This window comes from Callithrix jacchus, chromosome X (assembly GCF_049354715.1).
Source record: "Callithrix jacchus isolate 240 chromosome X, calJac240_pri, whole genome shotgun sequence".
Taxonomy (NCBI): Eukaryota; Metazoa; Chordata; class Mammalia; order Primates; family Cebidae; genus Callithrix; species Callithrix jacchus.
The window spans coordinates 84,927,930-84,948,368 of NC_133524.1; the positions used below are offsets into that span (position 1 = coordinate 84,927,930).

The 20,439-nt window shown below is 34.3% G+C and overlaps 1 protein-coding gene across 1 annotated transcript in view; it reads left to right on the top strand.

Moving 5' to 3' along the window:
* The window catches only part of KLHL4 (kelch like family member 4), a 153,083-nt gene that overhangs the window by 98,046 nt on the left and 34,598 nt on the right, over nt 1–20,439 (top strand). Inside the window, exons 4-7 of the mRNA XM_008989568.5 lie at nt 5,339–5,535; nt 9,784–9,996; nt 12,444–12,630; nt 19,209–19,433. Coding sequence (XP_008987816.2) covers nt 5,339–5,535; nt 9,784–9,996; nt 12,444–12,630; nt 19,209–19,433 — 822 coding nt within the window. The remainder of the gene's footprint in view (nt 1–5,338; nt 5,536–9,783; nt 9,997–12,443; nt 12,631–19,208; nt 19,434–20,439) is intronic.

Sequence of the window (20,439 nt, forward strand, 5' to 3'; positions counted from 1 at the left end):
TCCAAATCCTCTTCAGCATCTGTTGTCTTTTGATTTTTTAATGTGCTGTTGGATTCAGTTTTCCAGTATTTTTGTGCAGATTTTTGAATCAATATTCTTCAGGTTTATTGGCTTGAAACTTTTTTGTTGTTGTTGTGTCTCTGCCATGTTTTGGTATTAGAATGATGCTGGCCTCATAAAGTGAGTTAGGGAGGTGTCCCTCTTTTTCTATTGTTTGGAATAGTTTCAGAAGGAGTGATACCAGCTCATCTTTGTACCTCTGGTAGAAGTCGGCTATGCATCTGTCAGGTCCTAGACATTTTTTGGTTGGTAGGCTATTAATTACTGCCTGATTTTCAGAACTTGTTATTCGTCTATTCAGGGATTCGACTTCTTCCTTGTTTAGACTTGGGAGGGTGTATGTGTCCAAGAGTTTATCCATTTCTTCTAGATTTTCTAGTTATGTGTGTAGAGGTGTTTATAGTATTTTCTGATGGTAGTTTGTATTTCTGTGGGATCAGAGGCAATATCCCCTCTACCATTTTTTATTATGTCTATTTGCTTCTTCTCTCTTTTCCTTTTTATTAGTCTAGCTAGCTGTCTATCTATTCTTTTGATCTTTTCAAAAAGCCAGCTCCTGGATTCATATTTTTTGAAGGGTTTCTTGTTTTTCTATATTCTTCAGTTCTGCTCTGATCTTAGTTATTTCTTGTCTTCTAGCTTTTGAATTTGTTTGCTTACTTCTCTAGTTCTTTTAATTTTGATGTAAGGGATTCAATTTTAGATCTTTCCTGCTTCCTCTTGTGGTCATTTAATGCTATAAATTTCCCTCTAAACACTATTTTATCTGTCTCCCAGATATTCTGGTATGTTGTTTCTTTGTTCTTATTGATTTCAAAGAACTTATTTTTTTTCTGCCTTCATTTTGTTATTTACCCAGTAGTTATTCAGGAGCAGGTTGTTCAGTTTCATGTAGCTGTGCATTTTTGAGTGTGTTTCTTAATCCTGAGTTCCAATCTGATTGCATTGTGGTCTGAGAGACTGCTGTGATTTTCATTCTTTTACATTTGCTGAGAAGTGTTTTACTTACAATTATGTGGTCAGTTTTAGAATAAGTGCAATGTGATGCTGAGAAGAATGTATATTCTGTTGATTTGGGGTGGAGAGTTCTGTAAATGACCATTAGGTCCACTTGGTCCAGAGCTGAGTTCAAGTCCTGAATATCCTTGTTAATTTTCTGTTTCATTGATCTGTCTAATATTGACAGTGGAGTTAAGTCTCCCACTATTATTGTGTGGGAGTCTAAGTCTCTTTGTAGGTCTCTAAAAACTTGCTTTCTGAATCTGGGTGCTCCTGTTTGTGGTGCATATATATTTAACATAGTTAACTCTTCTTGTTGCATTGATCTCTTTACCATAATGTAATGCCCTTCTTTGTGACTTTTTATCTTTATTGGTTTAATGTCTGTTTTATCGAAGGCTAGGATTGCAACTCCTTCTTTTTTGTTTTTTGTTTGTTTTGCTTTCCATTTGCTTGGTGAATATTCCTCCATCCTTTTATTTTGAGCCTAAGTGCGTTTTTGCATGTGAGATGGGACTCCTGAATACAGCACACTGATGGCTCTTGATTCTTTATCCAATTTGCCAGTCTGTGTCTTTTAATTGGGACAGTTAGCCCATTTACATTTAAGGTTAATATTGTTATGTGTTAATTTGATCCTGTCATTATGATTCTATCTGGTTATTTTGTCCTTTAGTTGATGCAGTTTCTTCATAGTGTTGATGGGTTTTACAATTTGGTATGTTTTTGTAGTGGCTGGTACCGGTTGTTCTTATCCATGTTTAGTGCTTCCTTCAGTAGCTCTTGTAAGGCAGACCTGGTGGTGACAAAAATTCCTCAGCATTTGCTTGTCTGTAAAGGATTTTATTTCTTCTTCACTTATCAAGCATAGTTTGGCTGGATATGAAATTCTGGTTTGAAAATTCTTTTCTTTAAGAATGTTGAATATTAGCTCCCACTCTCGTCTAGCTCATGGGGTTACTGCAGAGAGATCCACTGTTAGTTTGATTGGCTTTTCTTTGTGGGTAACCTGAGCTTTCTCTCTGGCTGCCCTTATCATTTTTTTCCTGATTTCACCCTTGGGTGAATCTGACAATTAAGTGTCTTCAGGTTGCTCTTCTTGAGGAGTGTCTTTGTGGTGTTCTCTGTATTTCCTGAATTTGAATGTTTGCCTGTCTTGCTAGGTTGAGGAATTTCTCCTGAATAATATCCTGAGGAGTGTTTTGTCCAACTTGGTTCAATTCTCCTCATCACTTTCAGGTACACCAATCAGATGTAGCTTTGGTGTTTTCACATAGTCCCATATTTCTTGGAGGCCTTATTTGTTCCTTTTCATTATTTTTTCTCTAATCTTGTCTTCATGCTTTTATTAAGTTGATCTTCAGACTCTGATATCCTTTCTTCTGCTTGATTGATTCAGCTATTGATAGTGGTGTATGCTTCACAAAGTTCTCTTGCTGTGTTTTTCAGCTCCATCAGGTCATTTATGTTCTTCTCTAAACTGGTTATTCTAATTAGCAATTCCTCTAATCTTTTTTCAAGGTTCTTAGTTTACTTGCATTGGGTTAGGACCTGCTCCTTTAGCTCGGAGAAGTTTGTTATTACCCACCTTCTGTCTACTTCTGTCAATTTGTCAAACTCATTCTCAGCAAAGCCACTGTACCCAGACTGCCTCTATAGTTCTCCTTTCTTGGCAGGGCACCTCTGAATAAAATAGCAGTAGCCCCAGTTAGGGGCTTACAAATAAAACTGCCATATCCTGGGACAGAGCACCTTGGGGAAGGGGTGGCTGTGGCACATCTTCAGCAGACTTAAACTTTCCTGCACACCTGCCAGCTCTGTGCAGCAGATCTCATGGAGTTTGAGCTCTGCTAAGGGTCAGACTGCCTCCTCAAGTGGGTCCCTGACGCCTCCCAGAAGGGGCAGACAGACACCTCACACAGGAGAGCTCTGACTGGCACCTGGTGAGTGCCCCTCTGGGATGAAGCTTCCATAGGAAGGAACAGGCAGCAATTTTTGATGTTCTGCAGCCTCTACTGGTGATACCCAGGCAAACAGGGTCTGTAGTGGACCTCCAGCAAACTCCTTCAGACCTGCAGTGAGGGGCATGTCTTTTAGAAGGAAAACTAACGGAAAGGAATAGCATCAACATCAACAAAAAGAATGACCACACAAAACCTCCATCCAAAGGTCACCAACAGCAATGACCAAAGGTAGATAAATCCACAAAGATGTTGAGAAAACAGCACAAAAAGGCTGATAATTCCAAAAACCAGAATACCTCTTCTCCAAAGGATCATATCTCCTTGCCAGCAAGGGATTTAGATCCTAAAAAAAATGTATGAATAAGTTTTTATTTCAAAGTTTTTTCCTATGCTACAGCCCTATAATGTAGCATAGTATACTTTTGGATAGATGAGGAATGTGGTTTTTTTTATAAGGTGAGAAAAAGAAAATTATGGAAAGGACACTGGGGAAAGTAGAACCTGTGCAGTAACATTTTTTAGGAGGGATATGTGTAGAATTTAGGATTATTTCTTTATATGAAATTGATCTGTGTCTCAGATAGGTTTTATATACCTCTAGTGGTATGCATAAATATTTGAAGACCACTGTTCTAACAAAACTACTTTGAAATATCACAATTTTTCATTCCTCCCTTCAACTTTCACCTTTATCCTGACAAGTCTTTGAACAAAAATCTTCCCTAAATTTCCATTATACTCTAAAATTTCAACAAACTTTGTTAAATCAGGAGTGAAATAGAAAGTTCTTTAGACCTCACAGAGACTTCTATTTTCATTTTTGACATTTATGAACATTATTTCTTCCACCTGATGCATTTTAATCCTTAGAAAACATCTTTTCCTTGCCAATGCGCATTCGTAGGACAAGATAATTCAGCCAGCTGGCTTGACTATCCCTTCACTCTTTAATAAAGTGAAACCTGCAAGCAGCTCCAAACAGACTTTTTGAAGCATGCTTGTAACTGAATACTGTATACTGTAATATACATTGTTTTCCTACTGTATCCAAGACATTTACAACTGAAACATTCATCTGAATGAATATTTTCTGAATAATCAGACAAAATTTAAATGTCTATAGAGGATGAATGCTTATACCTGAATCTGAGAATAGTTTATACTTCTCTGGGTCTCATGTGATATGGGCAGGACTCTCCCTTCAAAATCAAAACAAGCAAAAACACAAGAAAGTCTGCTGATGGGCTGAACCCCTTTACAATATATTTTACAGTTGAACTACTGCTACAGGACCTCTCAATATGTATTACTCTTTTCCTTATGGTTATGCAACTATATGGGCCCCATATTAAGTTATTTTAGAAGGAAAATCTTTAAAGGAACACTTTGTAATTGATATCAGCTATTTGAAACATTCTTTATAACTTGGCTAAAATAGTAAAAAGTAGGACTATCTCATAAAAATAACATATACTCTTTGTAATAATTAATCAATAACACTTGTTCTAAAAATACAGACATATAAATACAGGAGGACTAACTTAAATTGCTTCTGATTCTGTTTTTAAAAATTCTTCATTACAGATATTTTCAGAGCCTTTTTTTAATAACAAAGCAAATAAGCAATTCTTCATTTGTGGACCCTTGGCAACATTTTCTTCCTCTTGAGACAGAGCCAGGGGTCAATTCCAGACATAATATTTTGGGCAAGTACATCTTTATCAGCTAATGTAGATACAAAAAAAAATAAGACATAAAAACCCAGTGTTCTTACAAAATAAATGGACAATTAAGCTTAATGCTTTTCTTATTTACCAAGATGTTTACCTCCTCACAAATGACAGTTACTTGCATGGCCAATTGTATGATTCTTATACAACATGACATAATATGCTTTGAGTCATAATGAAACAGTTTTTTCAAGTTTATATAAGTATGATTTAAAAATTAAAATTGCATGTGTTTAGGGTGTACAACATAATATTCTCATGTACTTATATAATGTGAAATGATTGATATAAGATTTAAATGCAGGCCTAAGATGATAAAGAAATAACAAGTTGCTGTTCTTTGCAATAATGTTATTCACTGTTTATTTGCTACAGCCATTTTTGATAACCTAATCTGGCTTATTTCAGCCACTTTATTAGTGTTTACACAGAGACTCTCGTGCATATATCAGCCTCAAAATGTGCTCCAGATCTGCTGAAAAAGCACAGCCCTAACAGAGAAGAAAATTGAAAAAATTAAACTAGCTGGCATATTTGTTACTTTATGGAACATATATTCATTCTTTGCTGTTTCAAACTATCTAGGTGTCCTGCAATTGAAAGAAGATACCATTGAAAGTTTGCTGGCTGCAGCTTGTCTTCTGCAGCTGACTCAGGTCATTGATGTTTGCTCCAATTTTCTCATAAAGCAGCTCCATCCTTCAAACTGCTTAGGGATTCGATCATTTGGAGACGCCCAAGGCTGTACAGAGCTTCTGAATGTGGCACATAAGTACACTATGGTAAAATCAATTGCTTCAAATTAACTTGCAGTAATAATATGTTAATGTAATAAAATTAATAAGCAATATAAATTTCTATAACTTGTAGATGACTTTCACGTTTTATATATTCTTATAATTATTATCTATTTGTCTGGTTGAGCTACACTCAAGCAAGCTTTTCTTTTTTGGAATTATGAATGTTTAATTAAATCTCCAAACTTGGCGAAACAATAACACTGCCAAAAAATAAATTGTATAACTGTATATTTCAAGTAGAATCTATAGTATTAAGAAAATGTTAATTCCTGGATGATTTTGCACAAATAGAACTTACTTTATAAAACAATTAATTATGATTTATGAGGAAGGTGAAGTGTTATTAACTAAGGAAAAATGTGAATACTAATGGGTAAATAATTGGAAGAGCTTAAAAACTACCAAAATAAGTAAGTCAGATAATTTTATTGAATGAACTTTTTTATGTCTTAGTAAAAAATTTTATTTTGGTTAAAAATAACTTACAGTTCAATTCTTTAATGCAACTAAATTAAAATCCCTTTAAATTTCATTAACAAATTAAACACAATGTTCACATGTGGTAATTATTAAAAAGTTGCATATAATAAGATAGTCTTTATTCAGTCAGGTGACAATCAAATGAAATAGATGATAGGGAGGCAAGAAAAACTGGACAGAGGATATTAAATAAAGCCTTACAATAGATGCTAATACTTCCCTGCTGTAGAGAAAAAATAAATTTTTTTTAAGCTCTGAAGAAGGGACGGACACAAGAGATGGATCTTTTTGTGAAACCCAATCAAAATATAAATATTTCAAACAAAGGAAATTGCTTCAGTTATTTAATATTAAAAAACAAAAAGCAATTGCATAAAAGAACAATAGAAAGTCACACATTGAAATGATGAATAAAATTAGCATGTTTTAGAATAGAGATGCATATAGTAAGTATTTTTCTGGAGTTTTAGACATAGGGTAATTTTTTAATTTCTAAAATTTGAATTCTTTAAAAACGTCTTATCAAATCTTTCTCCCTCCTACTTCCCACCCTAGGTCCATTGCTCAAAATTTGAGGTTTGAAACATATTTTTAAAACAATACCATTATGTGGAGAATCATATTAAAATGGACTGACATTTTAAAATGTATCCTTTAGTTACACAATTTATGTTCATGTGTCCTAAATACAGATGCCATATAATCTAAAGGAACAGCAGTTATGAAGGTCAAAGATTTATTCTATCACAAAAAATAAACATGAAAACTTCCTGTGAAATTACTTAAATTGTTGAACTAAGTATTAGCAGTTTCCTGTTTAGTATTACATGCTTGCAAGCAAAATGCATTCTGAAAAATGGCTTGAATTATTTTTGTTGCTCAGAATGAACTTGTCTTCCTTTGCCTATTATGTAACCAAAACAGAGTGCTAAAGCAGCATGTGCATAAAAATGTAATATTGTTATCTCTCTTAATCTCTATTCTTTAGTTATGTTAGCATCTATTGTGAATTCAATAAAATATATAAAGGTTTGCTATAACAATGTTTTGGCAGTACTGTATTGATAGTATAATAATGCAAATAATGTTAATGTCTAAGAATAATATTAAACAATTTAGAGATTCAATTATAATCATGTGCATTGGTAGATTGAATAAAGTAGATTGCCTTTCCGAATGCGAATGGGCCTCATGCAGAAATACCATCACAGACACACTCGGAATGCTCTTTGGCCAAATGTCTGGGCACCCCATTCCCCAGTCAATTTGACACATAAAATTAACCATTTAAATCATATAGATAGTTGTCTGCATCAGTTAAGCAATTAGCAAATATGTGATAGTCATTTGGTAAATTTCAAAACAATATAAGTGTAGATTTTTATAAAATGAATAATCTAAGGCACAAAAGAAGACTGCCTTGTAACGTGTATAGAATAAAGTGTTTACCTTGAAATCAGGAGCAAAATAATTCCCAAATAAAACAATTTAAAATTAGTCTTTAAGTGAAACAAATTATTTCTATACTGTACTGTATGCTGCAATGAAATATATAGATACTTTAAAAATACACTTATTTTTTATTTGGACTAATCTATATTGCCCAGCAATTTTCAATAATCTAATTAGGGAGTAATTCTGAAATCATAAAAAATTCCATCAGAAAATCTAGTTTCTGACCATATCTAAATATGACCACCATGTAAACCATTTTTAATCACTTCTAAACTTTGCCAAATGCATAATCAAATATGACAGTCTTTATTATGATGTGCGTTGGCCATTAAATAGGTCTTACACTGATAATGCATCTTTCTCCTCCTCCTCCTCTCTCTCTCTCAACATATATATATATATATTTAATTTATATATAAATATATACTTATATATAAATATATTAATATATATTTTTATATGTTATTTATATATAATTTATAAATATATATTTATATTTACATATATTTATATGTATATTTAGATATTTATAGTTTATATAAATATATATTTAATACATAATATATATTTATTTTAATATATATAAAATATATGTGATTAATATATATAAATACATATATATATGATATAGAAAAAAGAGGAAAAGGAAGAGAGAGGGAAACAAACCCTCTGTTCCTTTTCCTCTTTTTTTAATGGAGAGTGCATAGAAAGGAGAAGGAGATGTTCAGTTGTCCATAATAATAATGCAGTTTCAGAGTTTATATACGATATCAGTAGTATATAACCTTAAGTTTTATAGTTTTATATTTGTCTAAACTCTTTCACAAAAATCATGTCACATATGAAAAGCAGTTTCAGTATCAAACAAAATGCAGTAGGCATGATTTCGGAGGCTTCTGTTTGAATCCAGACTTTGCCACTTACCCCATAGGGATTCATTCAGACAACTCATATGACCTGCTTTTTTATCAGACTAATTCCACTTTCTCACAAGATCACACTGGTTATGACTTAATGCTTGTGAAAGAAATGAGTAAAGTGTGAAGTGCTGTAGAAGTGTAATGTATTAATAGTGGTACTACTATCACCGTTATTTGAATAAGTGGGAGGGATTTCACCCAGAGACATCTGCTACAGTAACAACAGCAGTTCTCTCTCAATTGTTTGCCTTAATCACAAAGAGTTATTTGTCTAAATAGGCCAGTTTGAAACTTACAGCCTCAGAGCTTTCTGATGGGTCTATCAACACTGATGATTGTTGTATGGATAACTTTCCTATTTGGTTGATTCACTTCCACAATGACTAAACTAAAAGTAAAGCTGAGATGGTGATTTGATTTATTTAGAGACCCCAATTCAGAAACTATCTTAAACTGTTCCTAGAATATCTGTTTACTGTGCAACATAAATTTCAAGTAGGTATGTTTATCTTCATTTTAGCAATGTATTTTATTCCATTTGAAACTTGAGATCTTCACTATGAGAAATTTTAAAAATGGTTATTCTGTTGTCAGAGAAAGAACATTTAATATTTATAAATTAGAAAAGAAATGATGGTGTTTTGATTTTAAAAATGAAATGGGTATTTGAAATTTTATATTTGACAAAATACAACACAATGACAGAAGGAATAATTGAGATATAATATATAAATTTCAAACACATCCTCACTCTTTTTAAAGAAATCAGTTTATGAGAATCCTTTTTAGATTGTCCTGAACCTGTAGATTGTTACCAATTGCAAAAGAATACTTTTCTCTTGGTCAATTGAAGATCGTACTTTTTCATAAATGAAAGAGTTTTTCATCATTTTTTTCTTATCTCCAAGGAATTGAGTCTGTTGCTCCCTCACATACATAGCCAGAGTTAACTCTCATAGGCTTTCAAGATAGGTGCCACCTTAAAAATTTTCAAGCTTTTTCTTATGGCTTTTGGCTAAAGATGAGCTAGACAGTCAATTCTGAAGTCATGAGCTGCTGTTGTCACATACAGCAGCTGGGAGCAAAAAGTGCTGCTTTTGGCCCTAACACTCTGCTTATGTGGACTGTGAAGCAGTTAAAGCTTCCCTTGTGTGTGTTCTATAAATAATTTCCAGTGGAAACATTTGACCTCTCAGCTTCAGAAGGCTCCCTGTTTTCCATGTCACGGGCAGCAACAGCACCTGTATTTTATAAATGGATACATCTGTGTCTCTGGCATTTTCTGAAGTTTAACAACATGAAATGCTTTGATATGCTTATTCCGTTAAGAAATTTCTAAAGTGCAAAGTTTTAGTCAATGACCTTTCTTTTCTAGGAACACTTCATTGAGGTAATAAAAAACCAAGAATTCCTCCTGCTTCCAGCTAATGAAATTTCAAAACTTCTGTGCAGTGATGACATTAATGTGCCTGATGAAGAGACCATTTTTCATGCTCTAATGCAGTGGGTGGGGCACGATGTACAGAATAGGCAAGGAGAACTGGGAATGCTGCTTTCTTACATCAGACTGCCATTACTCCCACCACAGGTATGGAAAAACACCCAGGTAATTGAAAATGTAGTTCTGAACTATCACTAGGCTTTAATCCATTTCTTGTTTGCCTAATTTTATTCCTGGTAATCTGAGTGTACAAGATTTGTTTCACAGAAGGATATATTCAGCCATCAATTAGAGGCATAAATAAAAGAAAGAGAAAAAAACATGGCTAAAAAAAAGCTACAGTTAAATCATAAACATCAGAATACTCATTAGTTTTTGTTTCACCATATAATATTTGTAAAAAGCTGAGAAAATGACTAGGCTGACTCCTTTTTTTTACCTGCACAGCTTCTAGCCAAAATGTTAATAATTAGTACAATAGCCTTCCACAGGAGAGTCTAGGAGTCAGATCCTGAATAATAACCATTAATATTATCTGCTATGATCAAAAGAATGTTATCATACTTTCAATGCACTACAGCATAATTATAAAGGCATCTTCACCATATATGTTGAACTGAAGGATTATAGCAAAGATGATTCTAAAAACAAACACCTTTGGATAAGACCCAGGGTTAACTCACCTCATACTGAATTTTGTAATGCAGTCCCATTACATAATTTCACTGTTGGTAATTACCACAATTTTTTCTATATATAAAATTGATCAGTAAAATTTTTAATACATATGGATATATTGCACATATGCATGTAATATTCATTGAATTTGTGGCTATAGGTTCAGACATCATCCAAATTAAAGTATTATTCTCAAGAAAGACTGATTTATGAGATTCTCAAAGACTGCCTTTCAAAATGTTCCTGCGCCTGTGAGCTTGTTAAAAACACAATTTCTCATGTCTCATTCCAGACCAAGTGAACCAATTTCAGGGAAACGGTGAGGAATCTGTGTATCAACAGTTTTTCCAGGTGATTTTAGGCATAGAAAATTGAGATGCACTGGTGTAAGAAATCAGAGTCTGTTATCTTTACAGAGCCTTAAGTCTATAAGACACTTTCAGCAGAGGAACTTCTTAGTTTGAACTTTTCTTACTTTATTGGAATGGAGGGAAATTTCTTGCCCAAATGCACAAGTAGTACCATGGTAGCCCACCTCTGAGTATGTCTTAGACCAATAATATGGACTGTGTGAAGCTTTTCTGATGATGGTAGTGATAGGCAATGTCATGCAAATAGAGGCTTTCCAAAATAATTTAAAAAGCGACCTTACAAATACTTTAGAAATGCAATATATAAAAAAGGATGGTGATGAATCTCCAAAGAGTATTTTTGGGAAAATATGCATAGCCTAGTTTTTAGTCCTATTTCTGAAAGCACATGCATTAAGCAATGCCTGGGATTTCATGAGGCATGTCAAAATAAAGATCCATCAGATATTAGAGGTGGATTGAGAACAGAACTGGAATTAACACATGAAGAGCAGGAAAATTCAGAGAAGTTTAGTGTAGTAAGATTACCTCTTCTGTTCCAGCAACCTGCTCACTATTCGTCTCAATGACCCATGATACTGTAGACCCAAAACTACAAGGGAACAAAACTAAGATGACTCTTGACAGCATTCTGAAATATACTCTTGACTTCTCTTCAACTCATCTCATGAAAAATACCTTACACCTCATTTTTATCAGTGTTAAATAAGTTCATTGTCTGCCAGGTAATGATAGTTAAAAAGAATTCATCATCTATTTTTGTTAATGTGCTGGCTAATTACTAAGTCATGTACCTCAACCCAGTTAAAAAGCACCTGCTTTCAGAATACTCTAAAGAAGTGATCAGATGATAAAGGTACCATCCACCATGTCTGTTATTATTTTAACTGAGCATGTTGGCATGACCACCACTAACAACACAACTACCCCAAATCCACCAAAAAGATTGCTACTTGTATTAGCTGCATGCAGTAGACTAGGAGATTCTTACTTGTGCAGACACAGCCATTCTCTTTGGCCGCTTTTAGCAATAATTTCTATGAGTTCTTTTGGACTTTTGCTCCTTTGGATTATATGTGCACATATTCAAAAGATGAATGATGTGCCAATTAAATAGATTTGCAAAGATCATTAGCTACTACCAGCAGATTTTTAGGTATTTTACATGATAAGTAAAAATAAAAATCTTATTAAACAACCCAAAACATTAAATAAACAAACTTCTACGTTTCAGTTAGCTCAAGTTTTCTCTACCTCCCAGGCTCAAGTGATCAAACCACCTCAGCCTACAAGTAGCTGGGATTACAGGCACATGCAACCACATCTGGCTAATTTTTATATTTTTTAAAGAGACAAGGTTTCACCATGTTTCCCAAGGCTGGTCTCAAACTCCTGAGCTCCAGCGTTCTACACACCTCAGCCTGCAAAAGTGCTGGAATTACGGGTGTGCACAACTGCGCCCAGCCTCCAAAGTTGTACAAGTACAAGTATCTTCTTTCTAATGGTGAACTCTCCATTCATATGCCATATATCACTACTTTTCAGTTACTGGCAGATCTTGAAACAAGTTCCATGTTTACTGGTGATCTTGAGTGTCAAAAGCTCCTGATGGAAGCTATGAAGTATCATCTTTTACCTGAGAGAAGATCCATGATGCAAAGCCCTCGGACAAAGCCTAGAAAATCAACTGTGGGGGCACTTTATGCTGTAGGAGGCATGGATGCTATGAAAGGTAAAAATAACTTACAGTGTCTTCATTCAAAAAAGGAACATTCTCAATAGCCTCCAAATTATAAGGGTGATATTAAAGCCATGTTAAATGAGTACACCTAAAGCTAATTTTTATATATAGGGTGCTTTATATGATTTTGGGACCTCATTTTCTTACCTTATGAGACATAACCTTTCAATTAGTGTTGAATTCTTAATAGGCACTTTTACTTTACAGAAGCAATACATTGCCATATTATGTCTTTTCAAGGAAAACTTATTTAATGTTTGTGAACCCAAAAGAATGTGAGACAGGTCTCAATTAATTTATAAAGTTTATTTTGCTAAGGTTAAGAATTCACCCATTCTTTACCCCAGGGGGTCAGAGCACAGCTTTGTTTTGTACATTTTAGGGAGATCAGACATCAATCAATGTGTATAAGATGTACATTGGTTCTGCCCAGAAACATGAGACAACTCAAAGTTGGGGGGCTTCTAGGTCATAAGTAGATAAGAGACACATAGTTGCATTCTTCTGAGTATCTGATTAGCTTTTTGCTGAATATACAATTTACACGTGAGGGAGGTACAGAAATAGTCACTTTAGTCTGGCTTAGAGAATCTGTATTTTTTTCATAAACAATAAAGCTGAGGAAGCTATCAGATATGCATTTGTCTCAGGTGAACAGAGGGATGACACTGAGTTCTGTCATTCCTTTGTCCTGCACCTACAAAAATAAGATATCAATTTACATTGCCAGGGTGAAACTCAACGTAACTGCTACAGGGTGTAAGAATCTGGAGGCCCACAAGGAATTTCCTTGTGGGCAAATTGTGAAGGAGATGTGTAGCTTTTTCTAAAAAATACTCTGTTATTTGTCTTATTTGGGAGTAAAAAGGGAGGAAAGGTATGCCTGAAGCAGTCCTCAGCTTGACTTTTTCTTTTGGCTTAGTGATTTGGGGGTCCCGAGACTTATTTTCCTTTCACATGTTTACCACAGAGGAAAGAGACTGTGACTGGCAAAAGTCTGGCTGCTGGCCACTTGTAGAAAGAAGCCATAATAACAAGAGTGAGGTGTGATAAAAAGAGAGCAAGATTTTCTTTTACATGCTAGTAATGGGGGGAGTTGGTGGAATTCTTTCCAAAAATTTCTACTCTTCCATTTGTAGAAGGCATGCGGGAATTTTAAAGAGAGGGCGTGGAATGCAGAATAGGCAGGGTGTCTAGGAAGTGTCAGGTGTTGTGATCCACTTCAATGGCTTGTCCTGAATTATTTATTGTTCCATGTGGTGAAAGGGATGGTGCCATCATAGCCAGAAGTGCCTGGTCTGTAACAGCATCCAGCCCCTGAAGCTTCTAAGGAAATACCTGATTAGATAAATGAATATGGTGTGTATTTATCAAGCATCTAGGTAAATAAATGTGCATAAGGCATGGGAGCGTAGAATGGAATTAGAAAGGAGTGGAGGAAAGGAAACATTCCAAGCATGTGAAGTTTATCTTGGAGCTACATCTTGATACATCTTCCCAAAACTGTGGGGTGGTGGGAAATGAGGAAAGGAAAGGGGATAGAAAGAAATAGTTTTAAAACGTGGTTTGAAGTGGTACTGGAATCATATTATTTTCTTTGATATAAGTAACCAAAAATTGGAAGACTTTATATAGTAACTATACTTATTAATCATAAGCCCATAAAACAAGAGATTCCAAATGCAATTATTTGCAAATTTGTAGGGTTACTTCAAGAACTAATGTTCTTCAGAAAATAATAAACAATGTTTTTGTATTTTGTAACAATAATGTCACAAGATACGTTTTATAAGACAGTGAAATCCTAGAATTAATTTCCAGTCTGACAACTTGAGGTTTTATTGCATTTTTGTTGAATAAAATGAATATTAATAGCATATAAGAAGGTTTCTTGTTTGGTATTTAAATTAGAAGAGTACTAAATAAAAATGCAAGTACAGTTATCTTTCATTTCTGATGTTGCAGAAAGACTAAATTGCATTGTGAGAAAATGGAAAATTTTGTGTTTGGTTTTTGTGTTTTTTATTTTTGGTATTATTTTCAGGATAATCTTGGTTAAATTATTGTTACAATAAAGAAATGTGTTACAACAAATGGTTATAAGTATCTATAACCCCTTATCAGTTTCTAAAACTGGGTGAAAAACGAACCTATAATCTCCGGACTCTATTACCAGAGTTTGGTATAGAAGTAAATGAGGTATGAGAGACACTTTGAGTTCCTAGTATATGTAGATACTATAAAAGGCTCATGGGACATTTCAGACCATTAGAAGAATAGTAAAACCTTCCATTTTTGATTACTTAATCTTTGATTGGCATTTTGCAAACATTGTTTCAAGTCCTCACAATATTGTTACGATAATGTTGCCCCTAACCAACACAAAAACAGTCAAGAAAGGATGGAGATGAATTTTTTATTCAAATACAATGTTCCTTTTCTCTTTCTTTTTCTTTCTTTTTTTTAGACGGAGTTCATTCTGTCGCCCAGGCTGGAGTGCAGTGGCGTGGTCTCAGCTCACTGCAACCTCTGCCTTCCGGGTTCAAGCGATTCTCTTGCCTCAGCCGCGCAAGTAGCTGGGACTACAGGCACGTGCCACCATGCCCGGCTAATTTTTGTATTTTTTAGTAGAGATGGGGTTTCACCATATTGGACAGGCTGGTCGCAAAGTCCTGACCTCGTGATCCCCCTAGCCCAGCCACGATGTTCCTTTTTCTACACTGCCGCTATTACAGACAAAGCAACAACAGCAAAACTCTTTGGGGGTTTTTGAATCTATTCGAAAACCCAGATAAACGCGTACTAACAAAAAAAGGAAAAAGAGAAAAAGAAAGAAAACCTAAGAAGTATAACAGAAACATTAAATGAGTAGCATTTATCTGTATAAAGCAGTATTACATTGAAAATGTACTACTTTACATACTTTCAAAGAAGTATAAGCATTAATTTCTATACGTGTACCTTTTCTTATAGTGTGTTGTTTTAGTTGTTTTTTAAAAGATGTTTTTGACTACATGTTGAGTACAGTATACACTGTTTGGGTGATGGGCGCACTAAATTCTCTGAAATTACCACTGAAGAACTTATCCATGTAAACTAAAACTGCCTATACCCTCGACACTATTGAAATTTTTAAAATTTAAAAATTTAACTTCGATATTTTGATGTTTAGGAAACGCAGTGCTTCCTCAGTCTCTAATTTCCTCTCTCTGATTTATATAAGAAACTCAGAATTGCTGTCAAATGTACATATCACACAAATGGCTAGGGCTAACTATACTTTCTACAGTGTATTTGAAAGAATCATCAGAAAGTTCTAAATATTATTACAGAGTCAAAATTGTTAAATGGTCAATTAGTAAACTTTGCATGTCTTGTACATACATGGTATTTTGTAAATATTTATTTATTTTAAAAATAAATTCTGAATAAAGAGTATGGCAGGAAACAAAGTAAAGGCTAATATTGTCACTTTTTGAACATTTGTAAAGTAAATGGAGGAAATCATTACATCAGATATACTCACTACTGCAGGAGCTACAGTGTTCTCAGCAACACTGATAAGTTTGAAGGGTTTTTCACTTTGAATAGATTAGAAACAAAGATTGGATAAGAGCTTAGAAATGGATTGAGAAACACATTATGGGGCATACATTATGGGGCAAAAAGTTATACAGAAAAATTTTAAAGGAAAAGATAGTAAAAAATGAATTTATATTTTTCTACCTATTATAGAGCTGCCATAATAAAGCAGCTAAAGAATTTACATTTTGATTAGTTGAAGGATTGGTGGGGGTGCACAAAGGGGCTGGCAACGTCTACAGAATTCTATATGTAGAACTACTAGTCATAAATGCTCATGTTGCAGTCAAAAGTTATGGAATCATTTTATCTTTTATATTGAATCTAATACCTTGAAAAGTTTAGCCAGGCACGAATCACACATATACATCTCTCAGTGTAATTCTTCTATATACAGCTGATTAATGTAGATTTTCACAATTTTCTAATTACCTCAGCATTCATATCTTCATAATCATAACAATGAGTGCAGACTAGCTTTTATTTCCTAATCTAAATTGGGTCTTTGGTAAATTCCACTAATAGAGAAATAAAAGTTAAAATCAGAACAAGAAGATAAGAATATGGATTTAGGGAGACTGGGATGAAGAAATGGGAAGAAGTGGAAAGTATTCAGAGAAAATTGACTGGTTAAACATAAAATAAAGTAGATATGATTTTGTACTTATTTTAGTTTTATATTATCATTGAAAGATATTTAGTGTAGAAAAGATACTTTGATAGGTGTTATAATTTCGCCTGTTAGCAGTAAATATAGTCAGTAGAGCAATTACTAACCTATAAATCATCATTCAGTCACATTCATGTTATCAGTAAAAGAGACAGTAATTAAAGAGAAAGAGTAAATGAGTACCTGTGTATTTGCAAGTTTGTATGAGAAAATTCAAAATCCTGGAACACACATACTTACAGTGTACTAGTCACCAGAAAATATTTAAACTTAAAAGAAGGAAGCATTGTTTCCACTAATTCAGTCTAATCAAGGAGCAGCTATATATTTAATATACACTCTGCTTAAATTTTGACAGGATATGACCCATACCATTGCCCAAAAACTGCCAGTGTGTATGTTTCAAATGTTAACTACATCTTCATTATAACTAATGGATTGCATTTTCTTCACAAATATCCCAATAAAGGAACAACTGGAAAGTGTTTTTGCCTATTACTACGGTTGACTTTGTGTAATTGGGATGAAGTTTCTTAAACCTGCCACAAACTGTAGTAGATACACTATAGATATAAATAATAATTCTATCTTTCTACCCTGGTTATTATTCAGAAGTTTCCCAGTTGTACAAAATTAGCTTTTCCTAAAAAATAGCAACAGCTATTTTTAATGAATGTTAAGAAGCATTGCCTACTGAAGTGACAATTTATTATGACAGTATGATAATTTGTCAATAGTGACAGTATACTGTGACAGTAAACTTTGTATATTAGTAATTGAATAGAAAATAAAATTTTATTAACACTTAAAGAAAGTAACACCTTATAATTTTCTATTCTCAACTCCAATATTTTGTGCTACTGAAGTGGGTTCATTGCCTGGGGTAACGTAACACCTGAGGTTCGTTGTCTCATGACCATGGAAATCAAAGACATGGATACACAAAGAGTGAGATTCAGAGCAAACATTTAATAGGCAAAAGAAAGAGAATACTTCTCTGCTACAGATAGGTGTCCTGGAAAAATGGTTTTCCAGATCTCTGATGAAATGCAGGGCGGGTTATAGATGAGCTGGTGAGGAGGTGGTGTCTAATCTACACAGGGTGCAAAAGACTGGTTAGGAACAGGTGTGCCATTTGCATAGGGCATGAATCTCTTGCTGCCTTCGTACCAATCATTTATTATGCAGGTGGGTTCTCTGCCTATGCTGGGCATGTTGGCCATTTCTTTCTTACTGTACACATGGTAACAAAAAAGGGAAGATGGAGCCTACGTGTTGGAAATGCCTGGCCTAAAGTTAGCCCTTTCCTATGGGCACAGCTGCTGGCATTCCTCTGGGCAAGCTTCCAGCTTGCTTATCTATGTCTGTAGCTCAATTTTTCAGGCTGCTCTTTTTGTTAGAAAATAAATGATTTGGGGCTCTGTTTTTTGTTAGAAAGGCAATTCCACCAAGGACCCTTTTGCCCTCACTATCTGCCTAAATAATTTATTTCTACCTCTTTTATCATCATGGAACATTGTGTGAATCAACACCAAAGGCCCATTTAACATTTATAAAATGTTATTTATTCATTTACTTATTTATTTATTTGTTTATTTATTTATTTATTTATTTATTTATTTTGAGACACTGTCTCACTCTGTCACCCAGGCGGGAGTACAGTGGCACAATCTCGGCTCACTGAAGCCTCCAACTCCTGGGCTGAAGTGATCCTCCCACGTCAACCTCCCAAGTACCTGGGATGACAGGTGCACACTGCCACACCCAGCTAAAGGCTCATTTAACAAGAATTTTCATTCCTGGGCCTTTCACTTTCATTACATGTCTTTTAAATAAACACACACAGACCCACACACACAGACACACACACACACACACACACACACAAGAAAAAAACAGAAACATTTAAAAAGCATAAATTAATATATTGAATGGTCATAAGTAATTAAATCTTTAACAGATGTGCAAACATTCGATAATAGAATCCTAGGTATTTTGTTGTAAGTTGTGTCACTTGACATTTGTGTTGGTACTACCAGTAGAATAGTATAGTGAAAGCCAGCATTATAAGGATATAATCCAAACATATTAAATAAAACATTTTATTCTGACTCTTCTGTTTGGATCCAGAAGTAGTAAAAGATTATCCTTTGCCTTATCTCCCAGGTTGTAGAATCACCTGGGCTACTTACTTAATTTGAATTGTAATCACTGCTACTTTGCTGTAAGTTATGGGTTGATAATTATAATGTGAACAATACCAAGTCAAATTTTTAATAAAAGTAGATTTTATCATTGTTCAATATCCCTTTGACAGGTACTACTACAATTGAAAAATACGACCTCAGGACCAACAGTTGGCTACATATTGGCACCATGAGTGGCCGTAGGCTTCAATTTGGAGTTGCAGTTATTGATAATAAGCTCTATGTCGTGGGAGGAAGAGACGGTTTAAAAACTTTGAATACAGTTGAATGTTTTAATCCAGTTGGCAAAATCTGGACTGTGATGCCTCCCATGTCAACACATCGGCACGGCTTAGGTAAGAGTTTAAGGTTATGTATTTTTTAAGAACGTCAAAAATTACATCTAGCTGCACGTTATTGGAATTTAGCCAAACCCTTAGTGAAAACGTCCAAAATGCTAAAAAACTTAAGGAAATGATAAAAGCCTGTGGAACTTCTGATGTTGCAGGTTACTCCCGATTCTCTTCCACCAGTATTTCAAAGGGGTTTCATTCTAAAAAGGATCACAACTTTTCAAAGGGATTTATTGTTAAATAATCTACAACTACAACAAGGAGTTTTCTTCTAAGCTCAGTTTAGGGAGGAAAGTAGTTGATGATTGAGGTGGATAGTGTTTCTAGTTAGATGAATGATGTGTCCACAGTGGAGAACTCTGATTCTCCTGAATATTTGTCAGTATACCTCTTTCTTTATAGTAGGCTCCATATGTTTGCAATATCCTAACAGTTAGCTGAACAACAGAAAAATTTACTTTTTTTTTAATTGACTTTTGCCGAACTAAAAATTGGCAGATCCAGGACAAGTATTGCTTGACTCAATTATTCTAATAAATTGACTCCGTCAAATAATACACTATACAATTATTCAGTTCAGTTATGTCAGGGTAATTCCTAGTCATAGCTTAGAATGGTCCTACAGAGAAATCAGAGCAAACTTATTTTTCAATATAATTGATATTAGTAAATAGGTAGGGGAAGTGATGATGATATACCACTGAGAGGTTGATAGGGATAGTGAAGGTGGGAAAAAAAACAATTATGTGTATTCTCAAAGCAGATGCGAAGCAGAAATGGGCTATTCATAATATCTGACAGAACAAACTTCTAACTAAACATTAAAAACGCCTTTCTAGTACGTTAGCTCACGTGAATCTTTTTATCCCTCTATTAAATATCAGAGGTTATAAAGACCTACCACAGTCAGCCTGCAATTCTAAGGTTTATCTAGGAATCAATATCATATTGTATCTACGTTACATTCAACAAACAATATCAAAGTTTTGCGAGAAAAATCCAGCTTTTA